At 37.0% G+C, this 22,963-nt stretch overlaps 1 protein-coding gene across 4 annotated transcripts in view; it reads right to left on the reverse strand.

Moving 5' to 3' along the window:
* The window catches only part of ZDHHC15 (zinc finger DHHC-type palmitoyltransferase 15), a 92,808-nt gene that overhangs the window by 19,886 nt on the left and 49,959 nt on the right, over window positions 1–22,963 (reverse strand). For 2 of the 4 annotated variants that reach the window (XM_025275961.3, XM_025275963.3), the window contains 6 exons: window positions 22,094–22,163; window positions 20,340–20,372; window positions 19,519–19,639; window positions 14,559–14,691; window positions 12,615–12,741; window positions 10,385–10,488 (listed from right to left, as the gene is read on the reverse strand). In XM_025275961.3, coding sequence (XP_025131746.1) covers window positions 10,385–10,488; window positions 12,615–12,741; window positions 14,559–14,691; window positions 19,519–19,639; window positions 20,340–20,372; window positions 22,094–22,163 — 588 coding nt within the window. Of the gene's footprint in view, window positions 1–3,230; window positions 3,307–9,280; window positions 9,342–10,384; window positions 10,489–12,614; window positions 12,742–14,558; window positions 14,692–19,518; window positions 19,640–20,339; window positions 20,373–22,093; window positions 22,164–22,963 lie in introns of those variants that run through there. The other 2 variants (XM_006068274.4, XM_025275962.3) reach the window with 2 other exon arrangements.

Raw genomic sequence — 22,963 nt, forward strand, 5'->3', positions numbered from 1 at the left:
GTATGGTCCATGGAGTTGCAAAAGAGTCAGATATGACTTAGTGACTGAACAACAATGACAATAGCCATTCTAGTGGTTATTAAATGGTATCTTGTTGTTTTGACTTGCATTCCTTAATAGGTAATGATGTTAAGCATCTTTTCATGTTCTTATTTGTCACTTGTATGTGGAGAAATGTCTATTCAAATCCCTTGCTCATTAAAATATGTATCATCTTTTTACCATAGAATTGTAAGAGCTCTTTATATTGATGTATTCTACATACAAATCTCCTATCAAATATTTGATTTACACATGTTTTCTTCCAAAAGATCACATATTGTATAATTCCATGGAATCATGGATTATATGGAATGTCCAGAGTAGGCAAATCTATAGAGATAGAAAGTAGATTAGTGGTTTCCTATAGGTGGGAGTGGAGGCATGGGGAGTAACTAGTAATGAGTATGGGGTTTCTTTTGTAGGCAATGAAAATGTTCTAAAATTGATTGTGGTAATGGTTATATGACTGTGAATATCCAAAAAAACCACTGAATTGTACACTGTTGTGGTCAAATTACATGGTATGTGAACTATATCTCAGTAAACTTTTCAGAATTAAACTGCACTCATACAGCTTTTCCACATAATCTTATGAATTATTCTTCAAAATAATTACTTTTAACAGTACATAATAGTTCACCATAATGATTTGGTAATTTATTTCACCATTCCTATATTGTTAGATATTTAATTTTGTTTTCACTTTTCTGGTATTATAATAAATTGATGATGAATAGTCATGCAGATCTCTGATGACTTCATTAAAATTAAAATACATTTCTAAAATGTAGTTATCAGATAAAATTACATAAAATATTTAAGGTTTTTATATATGTTATATATTTTGCCGTAAAAAATTATCTGTGAATTTAACCTTACATCATCAGCACCTGTTCTTGCCAACATTATAAAAATTGGCTTCTTTAGTAGACAAAAATTAATATCTATGATTATTTTAATTTTCATTTCTTTCTACTGAAGTTGAGTAATTTTCATGTTTTTTTAACTTTTATTTTGTTGATTATTCCCAAACTTTGTAGAATTTCCAACTGTTGTGTTGTTCCTTCTTTTACTGATCTGTAAGATCTTTGTAAATTGAGGATGCTAAATTGTGTGTTACAAAAAAATTTTTGTGTTACATATTTTGCAAATGTTTCTCCAAATTTGACTTTTCATTTCAAAGGAAATATCATTGAGAATCAGTGTTTTTGTGTGTAAAAAATTATGGCAATAATTTTTTTTATACATAAAAATTTGAGAAAAAATGAAAAAATATGCTAGCCTTTGTTAATAATAAGTTATAAATAGAGAGGTATTCACTTTATCCTTTATATTTTAATTTTTAAAACTTTTCAAAAGAAAAAAAGAAAAACATGTATAAAATATCTAATAATTTAGAAATACATAACTTATTTAACCATTCTCCTATTGATAGACATTCAAGTTGTTTTCCATTTGGCGCTTTCACAAACATCACTGTAGTGATTATGTATAATTCTTAATATGTTGATAAACTTTGAAATGATTGTACCATTCTGCCTTCTCATGTTCCCAAACACTTTTCTATTATTAGAACATGACTATGTTGTTCCCACAAAATTGATTAGTTAATTTATTTGAACAGGGTGCAATGGGAAAAGCATTGCTTAAAGGCAATTTTGCTTACCTACAGAATCATATAAAAATGTATTTTATGGCTTCATATTTACCCAAGATATTATGAAAAAAGGGCATGGTCAAATAAATTTTGAAAAAACTTATTCCACTTTTGGGGATTCACAAAACTCCTTAGCATATTATCAGTCTTGACAAGTACTGCACTAAAGGCAAAGTTCCATGATCTGCATATAAGAAAATAACTTCAGTCAAGAAACTTCAGGGGGCTACTACAATCCCCTCTTGGAGAGTGACAAAACTTATTTGCATAATTCCTATGGTAAAAATAACTCTATAATATGGATGAAAGGTTTCCTAAATTTATTTCACCAAATAACTTTTCCCTGTTAACATCTATTAATATGTCAAAGAATACCCATAGTAAAATGCTAAAATAAGAAAATTAGGAAGATAAACACCATGGATAACTTAAATCTAAGTACTAGTACCATACAAGTGTCAAACATTTCATTAGGACTTTGGATAAGAAGACAGATTTAATTCTTTCCTCTTTTAAACCTTTAATTATAAGTGAAGGTGCACAGTAAATATAGCAAATCAGGTTTTTAAATGTAGTACTATAATAGAAAGGGCATAATCTGAAGTCAGACAGACCTCAGTTGCAGTGTTAGGTTATTTACATAGTAGCTAGATAGGTGGTTTAACTTCTTTGGACTTCAGGTTTCTCATTAAAATGGGGATAGTAACATTCACCTCGAAGAGTTGATGTGAGCAGTAAATGAGATAACATATGTCAAGTACACAGCAAAGTGACTGGCATATAGAAAATCTTATATAGCATCTATACTGGTTCACAGTAGGGTTCTGTAAGGTAAAGAAGTGAAGACCTGAAAGCCAACAGATTGACGGCCTCTGAATAATTGCCAGATTTTTCATGGGAATAGAACTGGAGGCTTATCAGATCAGTTTCAAGCTCCATGGTATTTTTTTTACTAAAAATTTTCCTTTGATACTAAATTACATTGAGTTTATTTACCTGTGAATTTTGCAAAGGGAATGCTGTTTAGCTTTTCATTAGGTCAAAGAGAATCCCATGTGTAAGGCTGCCTACCACTGATGAACAAATTAATAGCATTTTGGGAGAGTGGGAGCGTAGGGATTGTGCTTTTTGCTTGTTTATGGGTAAGAGTAGGTTTTTAACTGACATAATGGAGTCAGGCAAAAAAAAAAAAAAAAAAAAAAAACTATGTGTAATCTTTTTCATTTCAGAGACCTGAAATGCAGCAGGACAAAAAGGCAAAAACCTAAACGAGATGTTTGACTGTTTCTGAATACCCTGGGGTCTTTTAGGCAAAGTTAATAGTGTGAGTTTGCAGGGAGTAAGGGCATCTTTTTCAGTACACTACACAGGGAACTTATGTATAGAACTTCTGCTTATGTTAATAATAAAAGATAGAATAATTTAACATCTTGTTTGCCTGGTGAGAACTTACTCCTTTTCTAGTTCAGCTCCCCAGACTGCTTCTTAGCAGTTCAGTTATTTCTCTATGTGCCTCCCTCAGAACACTGACCTGTTTGAGAGACGCAGGAGATGTAAAAGCTGCTATGTTTCTGTTTCCACGGCAAGAGATGATCCTTCTGGATAATCTGTAAGGTTGAAAAGTGAAGGTAAACAAATGTCCTTTCTCTTGTATGGCTGGGTATTCATTCATTGGCATACTTCCTTCTCAGGCAATCCCTGGAGGCAGCAGACATCTACAAATATCTAAAGACTGGTGTGTTATCTACTGAAGCGCTTGCAACCAGTCCAAGCATTCACATTTAAAGAGTAGTCAGCCTGCTGTACTATGCACTAAGATTATTTTATTTGTCAGCATTATCTGATCTGTAATAGTGGCTAGTATTTGACTTAACTAGCTGTGATGACAGCTTAACATCATTTGGCTTTAATGGAATATTTAGGCTTCCCTGGTGGCTCAGATGGTAAAGCGTCTGTCTGCAATGCAGGAGACCTGGGTTCAATCCCTGGGTTGCGAAGATCCCCTGGAGAAGGAAATGGCAGCCCACTCCAGTATTCTTTCCTGGAAAATCCCATGGACCGCGGAGCCTGGTAGGCTATGGTCCAGGAGTTTGCAAAGAGTCGGACACGACTGAGCGACTTCACTTTCACTTTACTTTCACTAACAAAATTACTCTGTTTTGTTATTCCACTGGACATAATTGAGATAGCTGTTATAGCACTTTAGGTGTTGGTGTGTTTTTAAAAAGGAATGATATATCTCAAAAATAAGAGGCTTTGGAATCAACAAGCAACATTATTTACAGTAGAGATTTCTTGTTTCCAATCCCCAGCCTATTGAGGAGCAAGTTCAGTTCAGTCACTCAGTTCTGTCTGACTCTTTGCCACCCCATGGACTGCAGCACGCCAGGCATCCCCGTCCATCACCAACTCCCAGAGATTGCTCAAACTCATGTCCATCAAGTTGGTGATGCCATCCAACCATTTCATCCTCTGTCATCCCCTTCTCCTCCTACCCTCAATCTTTCCCAGCATCAGGGTCTTTTCCAATGAGTCAGTTCTTCGTGTCAGGTGGCTAAAGTATTGGAGCTTTTCTTCAGCATCCAATGAATATTCAGGACTGATTTCCTTTAGGATTGACTGGTTGGATTTCCTTGCAGTCCAAGGGACTCTCAAGAGTCTTCTCCAACACCACTGTTCAAAAGCAGCAATTCTTCAGTACTCAGCTTTCTTTGTAGTCCAACTCTCACATCCATACATGACTACTGGAAGAACTATAGCTTTGATAAACAGACCTTTGTCAGCAAAGTAATGTCTCTGCTTTTTAATATGCTGTCTAGGTTGGTCATAGCTTTACTTCAAAGGAGCAAGCATCTTTAAATTTCATGGCTGCAGTCACCATCTGCAGTGATTTTTGAGCCTAAGAAAATAAAGTCTGTCACTGTTTCCATTGTTTCCCCATCTATCTGACAGGAAGTGATGAGACCAGATGCCATGATCTTGGTTTTCTGAATGTTGTTTTAAGCCAACTTTTCCACTCTCCTCTTTCATTTTCATCAAGACCTCTTTAGTTCCTCTTTGCTTTCTGCCATACGGGTGGTATCATCTGCATATCTGAGGTTATTGATATTTCTCCTGGCAATCTTGATTCCAACTTGTGCTTCATCCAGCCCAGCATTTCACATGATGTACTCTGATTATAAGTTAAATAAGCAGGGTGACAATATACAACCCTGAAGTACTCCTTTCCCAATTTGGAACCAGTCTGTTGTTCCCTGTCCAGTTCTAACTGTTGCTTCTTGACCTGCATACAGATATCTCAGGAGGCAGGTAAGGTGGTCTGGTATCACCATCTCTTTAAGAATTTTACACAGTTCGTTGTGATCCACACAGTCAAAGGCTTTGGCATAGTCAATAAAGCAGAAGTAGACGTTTTTCTGGAATTCTCTTGCTTTTTCTATGATCCAACTGATGTTGGCAATTTGATCTCTGGAGCCAACTTATGGAGCAAGATGGCAGAATAGAAGGACATGCACTCATCTTCTCCTGTGAGAACTCCAAAGTTGCAACTCGCTGCTGAACAACCATTGACAGGAGAATGTTGGATCTCACCAAAAAATGATACTCCACATCCAAGGGCAAAGGAGAAACCCAAGCAAGACTGTAGGAGGGGCGAAATCATGTTTAGAATCAAACTCAATACCTTCCAGAGATGCTCAGTAAGCTCAAACAAAACCTTTTGTGCACCAGGACTCAGAGACCCCACAGAGACTGAGCCAGACCTGCCTTTGAGTGTTTGACTGTCTCCTGTGGAGGCGTGGGTCAGCAGTGGCCTGCTGCAGGGGCACGGGCTCTGGGTGCAGAAGACCTGAGTCACACAGCCTGTGGCATAAGCCGTCTTGGAGGAGTTTGCCATTAACCCCACCATAGAGCCACTGAGCAGACAACCCACAAACTGCAGAACAATGATACCAAAGAAATTCTCATATTGTTAAGAAAGTTCTAGGATCCACAACAGATTTCCCAACCCGGGGATCTGGCAAAGGGACTGAGAACCCCCAGGAATTTGACCCTGTAGGCCAGTGGGATTTGATTACAGAACTTACACAGGACTGGGGAAATAGACTCTTGGAGGGCACAAACAAAACCTTGTGCATACCAGGACCCAGGAGAAAGGAGCAGTGACCTCCACAAGAGACTGGCCCTGACTTGCCTATGAGTGTCCAGGAGTCTCCGGTAGACGTGTGGGTCGACAGTGGCCTGCTGCAGGGTCAGAGGCACTGAATAAAACAGTGTATGAACAGGACCTTTTAAAGGAGGTTGCCATTATCTTCATTACCCCTAATAGTTTGGTCTCAGGTCAAACAACAGGGAGGGAAGACAGTCCCACCCTTCAACAGAAAATTTGATTAAAGATTTACTGAGAATGGACCCACCCATGAAAAAGCCCCAGTTTCCTCCACTGTCAGTCTCTCCCATCAGGAAGCTTCAATAAGACTCTTATCCTTATCAGAGGGAAGATAGGATGAAATTCACAATCAAAGAAAACTAATCAAACTGATCACATGGACCATAGCCTTGTCTAACTCAATGAAACTATGAGCCATGTCATGTAGGGCCACTCAAGATGGATGGGTCATAGTGGAGAGTTCTGACAAAACGTGGTCCACTGGAGAAGGGAATGGCAAGCCACTTCAGTATTCTTGTCTTGAGAACCCCATGAACAGTATGAAAAGGCAAAAAGATAGGACACTGAAAGATGAACTCCCCAGGTCGGTAGACGCCCAATATGCTACTGGAGAAGAGTGGAGAAATAACTCCAGAAATAATGAAGAGACAGAACCAAAGCGAAAACAATGCCCAGTTGCGGATGTGACTGGTGATGGAAGTAAAGTCTGATGCTGTAAAGAGCAATATTGCATAGGAACCTGGAATGTTAGATCCATGAATCAAGGCAAATTGGAAGTGGTCAAACAGCAGATGGCAAGAGTGACATCGACATTTTAGGAATCAATGAACTAAAGTGTACTGGAATGAGTGAGTTTAATTCAGATGACCATTATATCTACTACTGTGGGCAAGAATCCCTTAGAAGAAATGGAGTAATCCTCATAGTCAACAAAAGAGTCTGAAATGCAATACTTGGATGCAGTCTCAAAAACAACTGAATGATCTGTGTTCATTTCCAAGGCAAACCATTTAATATCACGGTAATCCAAGTCTATGCCCCAACCACTAATGCTGAAAAAGCTGAAGTTGAACAGTTCTATGAAGACCTACAAGACCTTCTAAAATTAACACCAAAGATGTCCTTTTCATCATAGGGGACTGGAATGCAAAAGTAGGAAGTCAAGAGATACCTGGAGTAACAGGCAAGTTTGGCCTTGGAGTACAAAATGAAGGAGGGCAAAAGCTAACAGAGTTTTGCCAAGAGAATGCACTGGTCATAGCAAACACCCTCTTCCAACAACACAAGAGAAGACTCTACACATGGGCATCATCAGATGGTCAATAGCAAAATCAGATTGATTTTATTCTTTGCAGCCAAAGATGGAGAAGTTCTATACAGTCAGCAAAAATAAGACTGGGAGCTGACTGTGGCCCAGATCATGAAGTCCTTATTGAAAATTTCAGACTTAAATTGAAGAAAGTAGGAAAAACCACTAGACCATTCAGTTATGACCTAAATAAAATCCCTTATGATTATACAGTGGAAGTGACAAATAGATTCAAGGGATTTGATCTGATAGACAGAGTGCCTGAAGAACTTTGGACAGAGGTTCATGACATTGTACAGGAGGCAGTGATCAAGACCATCCCCAATAAAAAGAAACAATAAAAGGCAAAATGGTTGTCTGAGAAGGCCTTACAAATAGTTGAGAAAAGAAGAGAAGTGAAAGGCAAAGCAGGAAAGGAAAGATATACCCATTTGAATGCAGAATTCCAAAGAATAGCAAGGAAAGATAAGAAAGCCTTCCTAAGTGATCAATGCAAAGAAATAGAGGAAAACAATACAATGGGAAAGACTAGAGATCTCTTCTAGAAAATTAGAGATACCAAGGGAACATTTCACACAAAGATGTGCACAAAAAGGTACAGAAATGGTATGGACCTAACAGAAGCAGAAGATATTAAGAAGAAGTAAAAATACACAGAAGAACTACATTAAAAAGATTTTCATGACCCAGATAACCATGATGGTGTGACCACTCACCTAGAGCCAGATATCCTGGAATGTGAAGTAGTGGGCCTTAGGAAGTATCACTAAGAGCAAAGCTAGTGGAGGCAATGGAATTCCAGAATGGCACTGAAACATGTATAATATCATATATGAAACAAATCGCCAGTCCAGGTTTGATGCATGATACTGGATGCTTGGGGCTGGTGCACTGGGACAACCCAGAGGGATGGTATGGGGAGGGAGGAGGGAGGAGGGAGGGGGGTTCAGGATGGAGAACATGTGTATACCTGTGGCAGATTGATGTTGATGTATGGCAAAACCAATACAATATTGTAAAGTAATTAACCTCCAATTAAAATAAATAAATTTATATTAAAAAATAATAAAAATAAAATAAGCATACCAGTTAAAAAAATAGATTGGTAGTGAGGAACTACTATATAGCACAGGAACTCTATTCAATATTCTGTAATAACCCATATGGGAAAAGAATCTGAAAAAGAATTGATGTATGCTATTTGTATAACTGAATCACTTTGCTGTATACCTGAAAGTAATACAACACTGTAAATTAGCTATGGTGGTGGTGGTTTAGTTGCTAAGTCATGTCCGACTCTTGTGACCCCATGGACTGTAGCCCACCAGGCTCCTCTGTCCATGGGATATTCCAGGCAAGAATACTGGGGTGGGTTGCCATTTCCTTCTCCAGGGGATCTTCCTGACCCAGGAATCGATCCTGGGACTCCTGCATTGCAGGCAGATTCTTTACCGACTGAGCTATGTGGGAAGTCATAAATTAGCTATACTCCAATATAAAATAAAAATTAAATTAAAAAAAGATGAAAAATTAGGGTAATAAGTGATGAAATGGTCAAAATTTGCTGTGGTAGTCAAATGGGATTTTATTCTATATATGTTTTATTACTTCAATCATTCATATGTTTATGAATTATTTATATTGTTAAAATTAATAAAAAGTCATAAGAACCACAGAAAATGTTCTCAGAACAATACATTGATCTGTCACTTTTCATTTGCAGATTTTTTTCTATGCATGTAGATACATTAATCTCATCAGAGAAATCTCTTTAATCTCTTGACTTCATAAAGGTGTTTCTTTACCTCATATGTTGCTGTACTAAAATAAGGCTGCTGCTGCTGCTGCTAAGTCGCTTCAGTCGTGTCCAAGTCTGTGCGACCCCATAGACGGCAGCCCACCAGGCTCCCCCGTCCCTGGGATTCTCCAGGCAAGAACACTGGAGTGGGTTGCCATGTCCTTCTCCAATGCATGAAAGTGAAAAGTGAAAGTGAAGTTGCTCAGTCGTGTCCAACTCTTAGCGACCCCATGGACTGCAGGCTCCTCCGTCCATGGGATTTTCCAGGCAAGAGTACTGGAGTGGGGTGCCATTGCTTTCTCCAAAATAAGGCTGGCATCTACCTACTGTACAGCACAGGGTACTATACTCAGTATTTTGTAATAACCTACAAGGGAAAAGAATCAGAGTCAGCAGGGGGAGGTAAAAGGAGTTGCTTGTGTTAATAAGTTCTTTGGACTGGGTATGAGCTCCTTCCTTTTCTATCTATACATTTGGCACCATTTTGTCTTACTTAGTCTTAGTGACAATGCCTTATTCTAAAACTGGACTTCTGGTAGAGAAATAACTAGATATCTAACTGGGGAAACATTTATATAGGCTTGTTTCCCACCTCTTCTCCCCACCTCAAGCCTTTTCAGGTCCTTATTCAGCTGTATTCATTCCAGGTACAGTTTGTGATAACTACTACAAGTTCCCACTCAAAATTTCTGTCAGTTACTACATTATTGGGACCAGCCTGGTACTAACAACATAAAGAAATGTTGGAGGCACAGAAGTAAGCATAATATCACATGGAGACAAAGAACAGGTGGCAATGGAATACATGACAGGAGAACTTAACTTTTAGCTCTTCAGAAAATCTCAAGATGACTCAATAATCTGATGGGAGAAACGTGGAGGGCAAAGTTCTGTTTATTTTTCTTTTGAGGGCTGCCTTTTAGAAAAGTATACTACATGTATGTGTAGCCTTGCTCATATATACTATCATTTATTTTTTCATGCATTAGACAATTCTAAAGCAGAATGGGAATGAGATTTTAAAGAAAATTTAACCAATGTGCATGAACCAGGGTAGAGTTGTTGCCCAATGATTGCATCAATTCAAGAAAAGCACTACAAGTTATACTGGCAGAATTGTTCACAAACATGTTTATTATGTTTCCTGATCTATCTGATTGGTTATAAGTTATAATATCACAAACTGGCAAGAAACCTTTCAAGCTTTCATCTAATCTTACCTAAGCCGCCTATATTTGCTAAACAAATCTGGCTATACTTGCCTTTCTCCATCCAAACGGCACTTATGAGGTTGACATGCTTGCATAATCTTTCTGTACACTATATTCCCACTACACTACATTAGTTGTGTTAACATAGCCTTTATTAGTCTGCTGAGTAGAGAAAAGACTTCCTTCTCAACCTACTTACCTCGGTTGTCATCTTCATTTTCTTCCCAGGGCTCTTCATTTGCTAGCAATGGGTTCTGCGATTCATTCATAGACCTCATAGGGAAGGAGTGTCCATCACCAGGGCTGGTGGGAAAATGAAGGCAGTGAGATCTTGCAGCCTAGACTTTTTTATGAAGGTAATAACCCTATTAGAAGTAGGAGGGAGGCTCTTAGAAATATTTAAACCCTTTAGCTTATTGGCTAAAGTCAAACTGGAATAGGCTCTTATAATAACATCATTTGTTTACTCTATTGCTCTCAATTTCTATGTCTCGTTTGTTTGTCTGAATCATGTTGACTGTTTTTGTTTTTAAGCAGCTTTTCAACTTGCTTCTCACAAGGCCCAGTATAGCAAAATGCACATATAGCAAGTTTCATAAATATAATTTAATGATGATTCCAATTTATACCCCGTTATATTATTGCTTTGGCTCTAAATTTTCAAGAAAAATTCGCAGATTCAGAGTCACTGAATTCACTGGAGATAAGCTACTGTTAATTGGTGATAAATAATAATGATGTCTGAATGCCCTGTTATTTTGCTTGTATGACAGAAAAGTTATTAAGGGCTGGGGGGAAAGCACCAGAGTGAGACATTTCTTAGAGTGCAGATTCTGGGGGCCTATTATCCTACCTCAGAATTGATAGTTCTCTACAGAGGATGTAACTACACTGATTATAGGTAAGTGGGCTTTGATTTTTGCTCTTGTTCTTTATTTCAAAGGAGACTCATTGAAACTTCCCTTTGGTGGAGTGATTGTGTGTGTGTTTGTGTATGTATGTGTGTGAGTGGGGTGTAAATAATTGCTGGTAATAGTTATTAATCAACATAATGCAGTAACATAGTTTTATCTTGTGATTTATAGCCAGGGCAGTAGGCTATACCACAGCTCTTAAATAAATGAACCTGTAAAATATTAACCAGTATAGAGGAACTATTAGGGCAGTTCTCTTCATGAAAATTTTTTCTCAATTACCAGCAAAGTTTCCTCAAATAAATTAACAAATGGATGTCTGAAGAATGGATCTAAAAGGGGACTGAAAGAAGGCTATAAGCTTTGCACCAGAGCTAGTTTGTTGATGGTAGTTTAATCTGGTACATGAAGTCACTCAGAGGACACAAGCTCATCTCTCCTTTATTGGTTTCCCTTCATTCTTGCTGAAATTATAAGAATTACCTACAGTCTCTAAATCAATCTTTGTTCTTACTTAAATTAAAAATTTTAATCCAAAACTATGAAAAGTGAAGACAAGAGAAATAATTTCTAAGACTATATTACACATAGCACTTAAAGCATTTGGGGGTATATTTTCCCTCCGTTGTTTCTTTTCTCTTTATATTTGTATATATAAAAAAACATAAGAATTCCATGTCTATTGTTCTACTAATTCCATTTCTGGGAATTTTGCTAAAGCTAGAGATAAACTAGACACAAAAATGTCCATTATGCTATTATTTCCAGCCAATAATTAGGTAACAACCTAAACATCTAACAATATGGGAAATATGATATAGTTTGCTGTCTTTAGTCACTCAGTTATGTCCAACTCTTTGCAATCCCATTGACTGTACCCCATCAGGCTCCTCTGTCAATGGGATATATATATATTTATATACACATATATATTTTTCCCACTGGATGGAATATGACATAGTCAAAGGTAATGGTTATAAAGACTATGTCTCAATAAAGGGAAATGTTCACTGTATTTTAAGTGAAAAATGTAAAATTCAAAATAGTATGTATACTGTGATTAAAAATACGTACAAATATATATAGAAAAAATCGGTTGTTTACAAAATTCACTTATAAATGACTTGTACCAGTTTACACTGCCACAAACAAAGCATAAGAATGCTTATTTTATCATACCCTCACCTCCTGATTTATCTTCCCTGGTGGCTCAGCTGGTAAAGAATCCACCTGAAATGTGGGAGACCTGGGTTCGATTTCTGGGTTGGGCAGATCCCCTGGAGAAGGGAATGGCTACCCACTCCAGTATTCTGGCCTGGAGAATTCCATGGATTGACTCTTACAAAGAGTCAGACATGACTGAGTGACTTTCACTTTCACTAACCTAGTAATAAAAAACTCAGGAAATAGAGTTTTACATTGAACAGATATCTGCTGCATAATACAGTCAAAATTAGATGGCCACTTCAAGTCATGGTCCCACATCAACTTCTTTCACTGGTAATAATTACCTACCTAGACCCAATAGGTATCAACCAGAACTTCTTATTATCTCCAAACACTTGCTGGATATTTTTGACGAAGCCAAGGTTGAACCCATTTTTCTCTGGGCCGCTCATAAACACTGGAGTACAGAAGGCCTCTAGGGAAGGGCAGGGAAATTGAAGAAAAGAAGAGAGCAATAATCAGGACTATTATAATTTTACAGTTCTCCATGAATGTGACTTGTTTCTATAGTGTCTTTCTGCTGTGGTACCGTAGGCCCCTCATTCTTAGTTATTGCTAAATTATTTAGTAAAAACTAGCATAATTGCTTTACTACAAAGCAAGTTTTTATTAAATGCAAAGAATTGGCACTCTTTTTTTTTAAGGCAGAAGAAACAGGATGATAGAAATCAATGAATGGTAACAGAATAGTATATATTTTGTACTGCATGTAAGGAGTGAAAGACCAAATCTGAGTGCTTTATTTGAATCTAAATTGTAATAACAGCCAAATGGTCTCTATATTTAGAGCTGGTGCCAAAATAATGACACATAAAGAGATAGTAATGACATTGATTTGGTTTTGAAACATTTCAGAAATGAAGATGTTCACACTGAAGCCTGCAATGTAAGAAACTGAGTTTTACTCCAGAAAAAATGTCTATGAGTGAACTATAATCACCTCAATGACTATAGAAATTGGACCATGTTAGTCCACATTATTTTTAGATACACATTTATCCCATTAAGCAAACATTTTCACTGTTTGATTCTGGCTGCATCTAGCCATTTCCTTTTTGTTCTTTTTTCAAATTCTGTTATCATGAAGCTTTTAGTACTTTTCTATATTGTGCCTAATCTTTAAACCAAATGTACTAATCTACCACCCTAGCAACTAAGTGCTTCATATGTATTTGGTTTAGAAAATAAGTGCAAATACTTCTTAGCTGTCATAATTATTAGCAAATAAATTCCAAAAACATAGTGGCTTTCACACTATATTTTCCTCAAATTTACCTTGGCTAAACATTCAACATTTAGACAATTTCTCCTTAACCCTCATGCACTGATTTGTATACAGTATAAATATTTGTTTCACCATGAAAACAACTGTTGTACCGGATCCATCAGAAATATAGTTCTACAAATAACAGCCCAGAGTATAGTGTAATGGAAAATTTTTCATTTCTTGTGCTCATTTTCTATAGACTCACTTGTTCAATGTGTTTATCTCATTCCCACAGTCCCTACACAGGTCCTTGATAACTGTAGATATTCAATGATTTAGTGGTTTGGATTCTCTCTCAAGAAAACATTTTTAGAAGTGCTCAATAAGATTTTTCTATCTTTGTTGACTTTGACCTCTGCCTTCTGATGTTCCCTTCTGTGCTGATTCTTTCCTGCACTCCCTTATGTGAACACCTTTCAGAAATTTGTATGCTGCAAATCTAGGGAGCTACCTGGAGAAGGAAATGGTAACTCACTCCAGTACTCTTGCCTGGAAAATCCCATGGACGGAGGAGCCTGGTAGGCTACAGTCCACGGGGTCGCAAAGATCCAACAGTATTGAGCGACTACACTTTATTAGCCAGTGTGTGTGTGTTAGTCGCTCAGTAGTGTCTGACTCTTTGTGACCCCGTGGACTGTAGCCTGCCAGGCTTCTCTGTTCATAGGATCCTCAAGGCAAGAATACTGGAGTAGGTTGCCATCTCCTTCTCCAGCTATTACCCAGTATGAACTATAAAAAGCAATGGTCACTTTTTATATGAGGTTTTATTCACTAATGCTCTCTTTAGTCTGTAAGTTTCATTTACTGTGGCTTTCCATGTTTATATCTGTCTTTGTTTGGAGGCAAAGAAATGTCATTGCAGCTGAAATGCTTCATTCAAAGTTTTTCTCTTCCTTGGGAACAATCCACTGGTCACAGGGATATATATTCATATTTTTTTTTCTAGTCTTAATATCCAATCTTACCTAAGGTGGTTTTGTTTCTGCTGACAAGCCAACAATGGTAACCAAAGAGAATCACAAGGCTGACAAAAAACATGCAGGCCACAAAGAGGAGAAAAAGGACATGGAACTTAGAGCGAACACCAGGCAATTCCCCCTAGAAAAGAAATAATAAACAAACAGAAACAAAAGATTAAAGTTGTAAGGTTTTGGTAGTTTTCCTGTATTGGTTAGTACTTTTTCATATATATATATATATAATTAAAAATATATTTTGTATAATTTTTACAAAACAGTTCTTTCTGTGGATGACCATTCCACATTATGGATATGCTTTTGACCTATACAGCCTAAATGGATCTTTGCTTAAGTGCAGTTCAGTGTAAAATAGAGTATAAAATGTGTCAGTTAGAAAAGAGTAATGTTAAAAGAGTATGCTCAGGACATAATTAGTATGCAATTTCTTAAAGCTTGTACTCCATTTATTTTGTAAATTATGAATGATTGGCTAGAGGTAATCTTGAGGTTATATCATATGGTTCATCCTCTTGCCTCAAGGTGGCTTACTCTGGAATACTTTATATGCCATGTTTCTTTGGATGTATGTATGTTGAAAATGTCATAGTGATATATGTATGAAGTTAAAATACATAGGTAGTATTTTTAAATGTTCTACCTGTAAGTCATGACCTGATCTTAAAACTACTGCAAATTTTATGTGTTTTCTTAATAGCTGAATGTGCTGGTATGTTACATCCTATGAAACAGCTGTTTAGACAGTAAAATCAAGCAAGATTTGACAGGCAATTGTAGAAGTAGGTAGCTAAAGATTTTCATAGTTAGTTGAGACATCTTCTTTTCCATATGGCAACAGTTTTTTTTTTAATTCAGCCCCTCTTGCCTGGAAAATCCCATGGATGGGGGAGCCTGGAAGGCTTCAGTCCATGGGGTCACTGAGGGTTGTTGGACACGACTGAGAGACTTCATATTCACTTTTCACTTTCATGCATTGGAGAAGGAAATGGCAACCCACTCTGTGGATTGGGTTCTCCGTGGATTCTCTTGCCTGGAGAATCCCAGGGACGGGGGAGCCTGGGTGGGGTCTCACAGAGTCAGACACAACTGAAGTGACTTAGCAGCAGCAGCAGCATACTAGAATGAATGTTCTAAAGTTCTATAGCATGCACAGAATGTAACATTTTGTCTCCTAAAGAGAACCTTAGAAAACATTTTCAATTTTGGAGTAAGCAATTGGGAGAATGACTTTTCTTTATTTCCCCCTTTCCTGTGCTGATCATTGTTTTGGTATGATGAATTGCTTTGAAATACTTCCAAATGCTCTTGAGTAATAAAGGTGATTCTTGGTTAAAGTGGACGTTGATATTAGGATCTAGTTCTACTACAGTTTGGAAAGAGAAAATTAAGGCTTAGAAACAGTTGGCAAATTCAGATATTACAGTTTTCTTCTTTTTGAAGATATATATATATATATATATATATATAGACACACACACATACATATATATATATATATATACACACACACACATATATTTATTTTGGTGTAAGGAAATATTAGGAGTCTTCTAGAGATTATGTGTTTGAAGGATGAAAATAAGAGGAAGTAAACTAGTCAGATGCTTTCAGCTGAGGGGTGGTCTAGGTGAAATTTGCCTGGGGGAAGAGTACTCCAGGATATAGCAACACCAAGGACTTTGACCTTCAGGAACTTTTATGTGAAGCTCCCTTTTGAAATGATCCCTCTACAAAATTTGGCTTAACCACTCAAATTGAATTTAATCGATTTTTCTTTCATTCATTTCAAATGTATAGGAAAGAATCTGCGGTGGTTTTTGACTGGCTGGACTTTTGTTTTCAAAATGTCTACTTTTTTATGTTTTAAAGCTCACATTTATTTTACTTATCGTTCACGTTTAAATGGACAATAGCAAATGGCTGGGTAGCAGGGACTGATATAAAGTCAGTTTACACTCTGAGTAGCTGAGCTGAAAGTCTTTCCTCCCTGAATTGCTCCTACAGAAATCTCTTCTGTCCGCAAAAGCATATCTACTGTGTTGTCCTTTGATAAACTCCTTAGATATTTAGCTTTTTTGTTAGAAGAAAGTGACCCTATATTCAAAATTACCTTCTCAGGAGATAACCAAGCTAAATTACTCAAAGCAATAACCACCAGAAGCAGTTCAGGGGAATACAGGTAGAATAATAGTATCATCTCAGTTCTAAAAGAATTCTTAGTCTCTATGAGGAGATTCTTGGTCCCGTGTGAGAGGTGTATATTATTACTTTTTCATAAAGCAAATATCAATTTCCTATCAAAGTAGCTGCTGTTTAAGTTAACATTGAGAGGAGAACCACAATCTGATAGTCTTCTGAATTATGTATTCCAAAGGAGGTAGAACTTCTTTATAGCAGGATCACAATGGACAATAAGACATGGTACAGTGTTTAAGATTACTAGGCTGAGAGTCAGTTCAAGTTCTCACTTTGAAACTTAGAAGCTGGGTGATCCTGAACAAGTCACTTAGCTACTATGACCCTCAGTTTGTAATATTTAAATGAGACTAATACTTCCTTCTACCTACTTCACAAGTTTGTGGTGACGATAAGATGAGATAATAGATATGAAAGTGCTTTGAAAATGGTAAAGTACCATACAAATGGAGGTTGCTGTTCTTAGGAATACAGCTAATCTCCTTGATACATGGTTTTTAAAATACATGGCACCATTTACTTTTCATTTTAGGGGAAGACTCAATTTAAACTGAGAAAGCCATCTTTAAACCACACCAAAGTGCTCTCTGGCTAGAGAGGCTGCAAAGAAGCATTTCTCTGAACTGTCAATGCCCTTTACATGATCATCATGGCAAGCCAGGGCATGTTTCCTTGCCTCTCATCTGTCAGTATGAGCTAGTCTATTGCAGAGAGAGAAAATGAAGGAATAGGAAAAGGAGAAGGCTATGTTTACCTCTGATAGTGCTTGTGAATACTGGTACATTTCTGAAGATTAATTCCTATCCAGATATTATCTTTTAAGAGTAAAAGAAGCATACTGCACTGGGCTAGCATTATGGTATTTGATTACTGGCTAGGTAGGAGGGCCCAAGGCAAATGTATGAAATACAACTAGTTCTTTAACAGTAGCTTACTGTATCAAGGACCAAGTAAAGTCTGTAGTGAAGACCAAGGCTGATACTTTCCCTGCTGAATTGGATGCAGGAGATTTTCTTTATGGTCAAGGTAGTAGTTCAGTATGTGAAGAGAAAGCCAAACAGGCAATGGAAACCTGGGCAATGGATAAGAGATCCTGTGATGTGGAAAGTAGCCAAAGAAGAGACACAAGTATGATGAAGCATTTTGTATTTTGGGAAAATTTGTGAGAAAACTTCACTTCTGCTTATACTTTTGTATCCCTGAGTTGAAGAGTTTGATATGCATTATATAATTACTGATTCTTAAAGTTATTAGATATGGGAATTGATTAAGCAAGTTGAGGGGAGAATGGAAAATCCATATCTCTGTAATTTTCTACACTAGTACAGATGAAAGTACTAATTAATAATTTATATAGTCTCAGCTATTTAGGTTCTTACTGCCTTGTCTTTCTCCTTTTTTCTCCAGTTTTTAATAACCTAGATTCTAGTCACTTGCTTTACCTCTCCGCTTGAGGTGAGATATTCCTGTTATACAGGCTCTTGTTCAACTCCTAAAGTAATAACTAGTAGCTCTGCCCACAGCTTTTTTTTGCTATACCAGTTCATTCTGGAAAGCCCTCATCATGTAAGGTTATTTCTTAATAATTGTAGTTGTGGGAAAGACATATATTCTGGGGTTCTTTGGCATGAAATTAAAAAAATATATATTTTACTATACTGCTGCCAGATCCTGTAAACATATATGAACTGAAAATCTGCCTTCAATTCTTTTGGGAATAGATGCAATATAACTGATATCTTCAAGCAGAAGAAAGGTGAAAGGATTTTTTTAAAAATATTTCATTATAATTATTGGAATCATGTTTTGAAAGGTAAAGTACTTTCAACATCTGTTTCATTTGATCTTGGCAAAGAGCCAGTGAAGCAGGTAGCAGAGCCAGTATGAGAACTCAGTTATTGTAAAAGCCAACCCAGAGTTTGTCAAAGTTCAAATAAGTTCCTTAATAGGGAGAGACTGGAAAAACAAGTTCATGTCTCACTTATTTCTTCCTTTTCATTTGGTCTTTTGTGAAGATGAGTTAATGAATCTTTCCAAAAGGAATAGGGCTTCCCTGGTGGCTCAGATGTTAAAGCATCTGCCTGGAATGTGGGAGACCCAGGTTCGATCCCTGGGTCGGGAAGATCCCCTGGAGAAGGAAATGGCAACCCACTCCAGTACTCTTGCCTGGAGAATCCCATGGAGGGAAGAGCCTGGTAGGCTACAGTCCATGGGGTCGCAAAGAGTCGGACACGACTGAGCGACTTTCCTTTCCTTTCCTTTTCCTTTCCAATAGGAATAGGAATCCAATAGGAATTAAATCTCCTTTGAACGGGGAATTAGAAAGAATTTTCTGGCAATGAAGGAGTACTTTGTCAGCCTTTGTCTCAGGAAACTAGGGACTTAGAATTAGTTTCAACATTTTTCAAACCTAAAATTGGTAAGAAGTAGATTTTTAAAACTTGATTAGATAAATACATTGAAAAGAATCAGGAAGAGTAAAGAGATTAGGTTCCTGGAGGCCCAACAAGGTTCTCATATGTAATAGTAAATTGTTTAACTGACATCTAAATAATAGCCTCCTAAATCTCAGAATATTTAACATGGGAGACTCGTTTACTGTTTCTTCCTTTCTGATTAATTCAGTACTAACTACTAAAAAATGTTAAAACAAAAAAAAAATTAATTTGAACAAGGTGACAGATTGGAGCAGGTGTATTTATTCTGGGGGTGGGGACCAGAAGGGGAGACCCTTTGGGATTATTTAACTTACTCTCCAGTATTTGATGAAATAGCTGAAGACCGTTGTAGCAATGTACAGGCAATAGAGAACAGAATAAGCTAAGAACTGAAGGAAGAATTTATAGTTGGAAAATCCAATGCAGTTATTAACCCTAAAAAAGGGAAAAAAAAGAAAAACATTTGAAATCAGGATCCACTGATTTAGAACACACTGAGAGACAGTGAAATATGTTACCCCTGCTGCTTCATTTTCTTCTGTACAGAAAACAGAAATTGAAGTCCCTTAATAGGAACAGATTGGAAAAATAAGTTCATGTCTCACTTGTTTTTCCTTTTATTTATAGATACAGAAACACCTGACCTATATAATAGGTTCCTGACACACCCAAGCAAACCTGGATCTTGGATTCTGAAAACCTACTAGAATCTCAGCAACTATACTTACTATAGTATGGTATATTTTCTTTATCATGGTTTCATACTGGTTCTCGGGGTCAGACATACAAAATTTGGAAAAGAATTGCTTAAATTAACAATCTAGAGTATTTCAAACATCAAAATGCTAAAAACAGAACTGAACTGTGTAATGTCAAAGAGAACTATTTGTGCTCTCTTTCATTATTATAGCTAATGGACAAGAGACCATTAATTCTGTGACACCAGGAATTCATTGTCACACCATTGGTCGTATATTTATTCTTCCTTTAAAATGTTATGCCTTCCCTGTTACCTACACAAAGTTCAAAGAATTATGGTAGCAGAAACAGGCATTTTACAACTATGCTTAGGAAAGTAGGCATATTGAGCAACTTTGACCCTATTAGATGAGAGAAATGAATCAAAAGGACATACCATGGGCAATGATGGTCCATTTTTAAAACACACCTACAAAAGGAACAAAATACAGTGTGATAAATTTCAGAACTGAATTCAAGGTATCTAGCAGTATTTTTACATGGTACCAGTACACTCATTTCTAGATTTCCACTATAGCTTCTCCAAAACTATTGTGTCCTCAGTTGTTCCTAGGATAAGCCAATCACTAAACTTTAGGATCTTGTTGGCAGCAAGTTACATGCCTAAAATTCAAACTTTAAAAGCCATTGGGAACTATAGGATATTGACACAGAGAATAGGTGTAAGATATCTCCCCTCACTTTACTTACTTAGTTGAATAAAAGTAAAAAATAAAACATGACCACAGCCTGTGCTTGAATCAAGGTTAAGAGAAACATGGATGAAACAAGCACTTAAGAAGGACATGAAGATTATATTTATTAGCATAAAACTGGGATTTTACAAAGCTGGAGGAATTTGAGTAATAAAATTAAGTAGCATTGACTTAGAGCCCCACAAGATAAAATTATTATCCATGCCCACATGGGCTTCCCTGATGGCTCAGTTGGTAAAGAATCCACCTGTAATGCGGGAGACCCCGGTTCAATTTCTGGGTTGGGAAGATCTACTGGAGAAGGGATAGGCTACCCACTCCAATATTCTTGGCTTCCCTTGTGGCTCAGCTGGTAAAGAATCTGCCTGCAATGCGGGAGACCTGAGTTCGATCCCTGGGTTGGGAAGATCCCTGGAGAAGGGAAAGGCTACCCACTCCAGTATTCTGCCCTGGAAAATTCCATGGATTGTACAGTCCATGGGGTCACAAAGAGTCGAACATGACTCAGGAACTTTCACATATTGATATAAGTAAATGATTGAATAAATAAATGAGGGAGAAGAGACAAATCTCCCATGTAGAGGAATTCCACATAATTTTTGTAGATATTGTGCCTTCAGGGTGGGGTGGGGGGAGGATAACATTCCTTTAGTGTTGGCAGCACACCGAAACTTCCTTCTACAGAGTACATTATGGAAGATAGGGTGGAGGAAGAGTAGCTTTACAGTGGAGAAATCCACAAACACTCCTCAGTCAGATTATTAGCACTGCAGTGATAAGTTATGTCTATAGTACTTACCCTTGATATGACTCAATGAATATGACTCTTAACCTCTCTAGTCTTCCTCTCCCAAAAGACATTACCCAAATCTAATCATGAGAAAAATATCAGACAAATCCTGAGAGTGTTCTACAAAATATCTGACAATTCTAAAAACTGTCAAGGTTATCAAAAATAAGTAAAGTCTGAGAAACTGTCACAGCTAAGAGGAGCCTATGAAGACATGACAACTAAATGGTAACCTGGAACAGAAGAAGGATGTTAGAGAAAAACTGAGGAAATCTAAATAGTGTATGGACTTTGGTTAAAAATTAAAAAAAAAATTAATGCTGGTTCATTAATTTTCACAAATGCACCATATTAACAAGATAATAATAGGGGAAATGGTGTAGGACATATGAAAACTGTTTACAATAATTCTATAAAGCTAAAACTGTTCTCAAATTAAATGTTTATTTTTAAAAATGTGGTTTGATTTCTCTTATCCTTAGAATAGTTTGAACCATCATCATCTCTATTAGGGTATTTGGCATGTACTCATCATGATTGAAAGGAAATGCTCTTTAGGATCAACATATTAGGATAAGTCACTTGATTGTCAAGGCAATCATCAGTGGCCAAGCTCAGCCCAGGGGAATTATGGCTGTCACTTACATGGCACAGACAGAACAGTGGTGGCAGCGATCTGGCTTTATCAAATGGCACCGGTCACAGAATCTTACAGCTACAGGAAAAATAAGGTAGTTAGCATTGGTTAGGGATCAATAAGACACCAAATATCTTACTAGCCTATCTAGATGACTTGTTATACACTGATTACAGGTACCCAAACTCACCTCAGTTCAAGTAAACAAGCAAAAGACCACATAAGACAATTGTGGTATGTATTTTTTCCCTGTTGGATAAATCTTAAAAGCACCTTTTGGAGGATGAGTGTAAGGGGAAAAGTTTTCATATCTGGATATCTGATCATAAAATTCTGTATTATGAAACAAACTATACTGTCAATTACTTGAGTTATTTTGGGGAAATCATTTACCCTCTGTTTACTCCAAGTTTCCTATCTGAAAACAGAATTCATCATTTATCTCCTGTCTCCAGAGGTTGGACTGTATCAGGAGGATAAAACTCCTAAGGTATGGTAAAGAGGGTGGTTCTTAGAATAAGAATTTGAATAATAGAAGAGACATTCTAGAACAATTAGTTCAATTGACCATTCTGCAGACAAAGAAAATAAAGACCTGAACCATATCAAGTGACTTAAACAAAGTCACATAGTAAGCAAGTGGCAGTGGCAGGGCTGTGACTTGCAGAGTTTTCTTGACTCTTTAGTTCAGGATTCTCTTCACTTTGTAAATATGATATAAATAATATTTCTCCTTCCCTCTCTATCTTCTTCCTTCTTTTCTTTATTTCCTTAGATAAAAGACAGTTTCCTTTCCTTCTAATTTTCTCTGTGTTCATTGATAGAGTATGCCTATTTAATGTGATTATTAAGTTTAACAAAATTATGAATAATTTGAG

The sequence above is a fragment of the Bubalus bubalis genome, chromosome X, assembly GCF_019923935.1.
Source record: "Bubalus bubalis isolate 160015118507 breed Murrah chromosome X, NDDB_SH_1, whole genome shotgun sequence".
Taxonomy (NCBI): domain Eukaryota; kingdom Metazoa; phylum Chordata; class Mammalia; order Artiodactyla; family Bovidae; genus Bubalus; species Bubalus bubalis.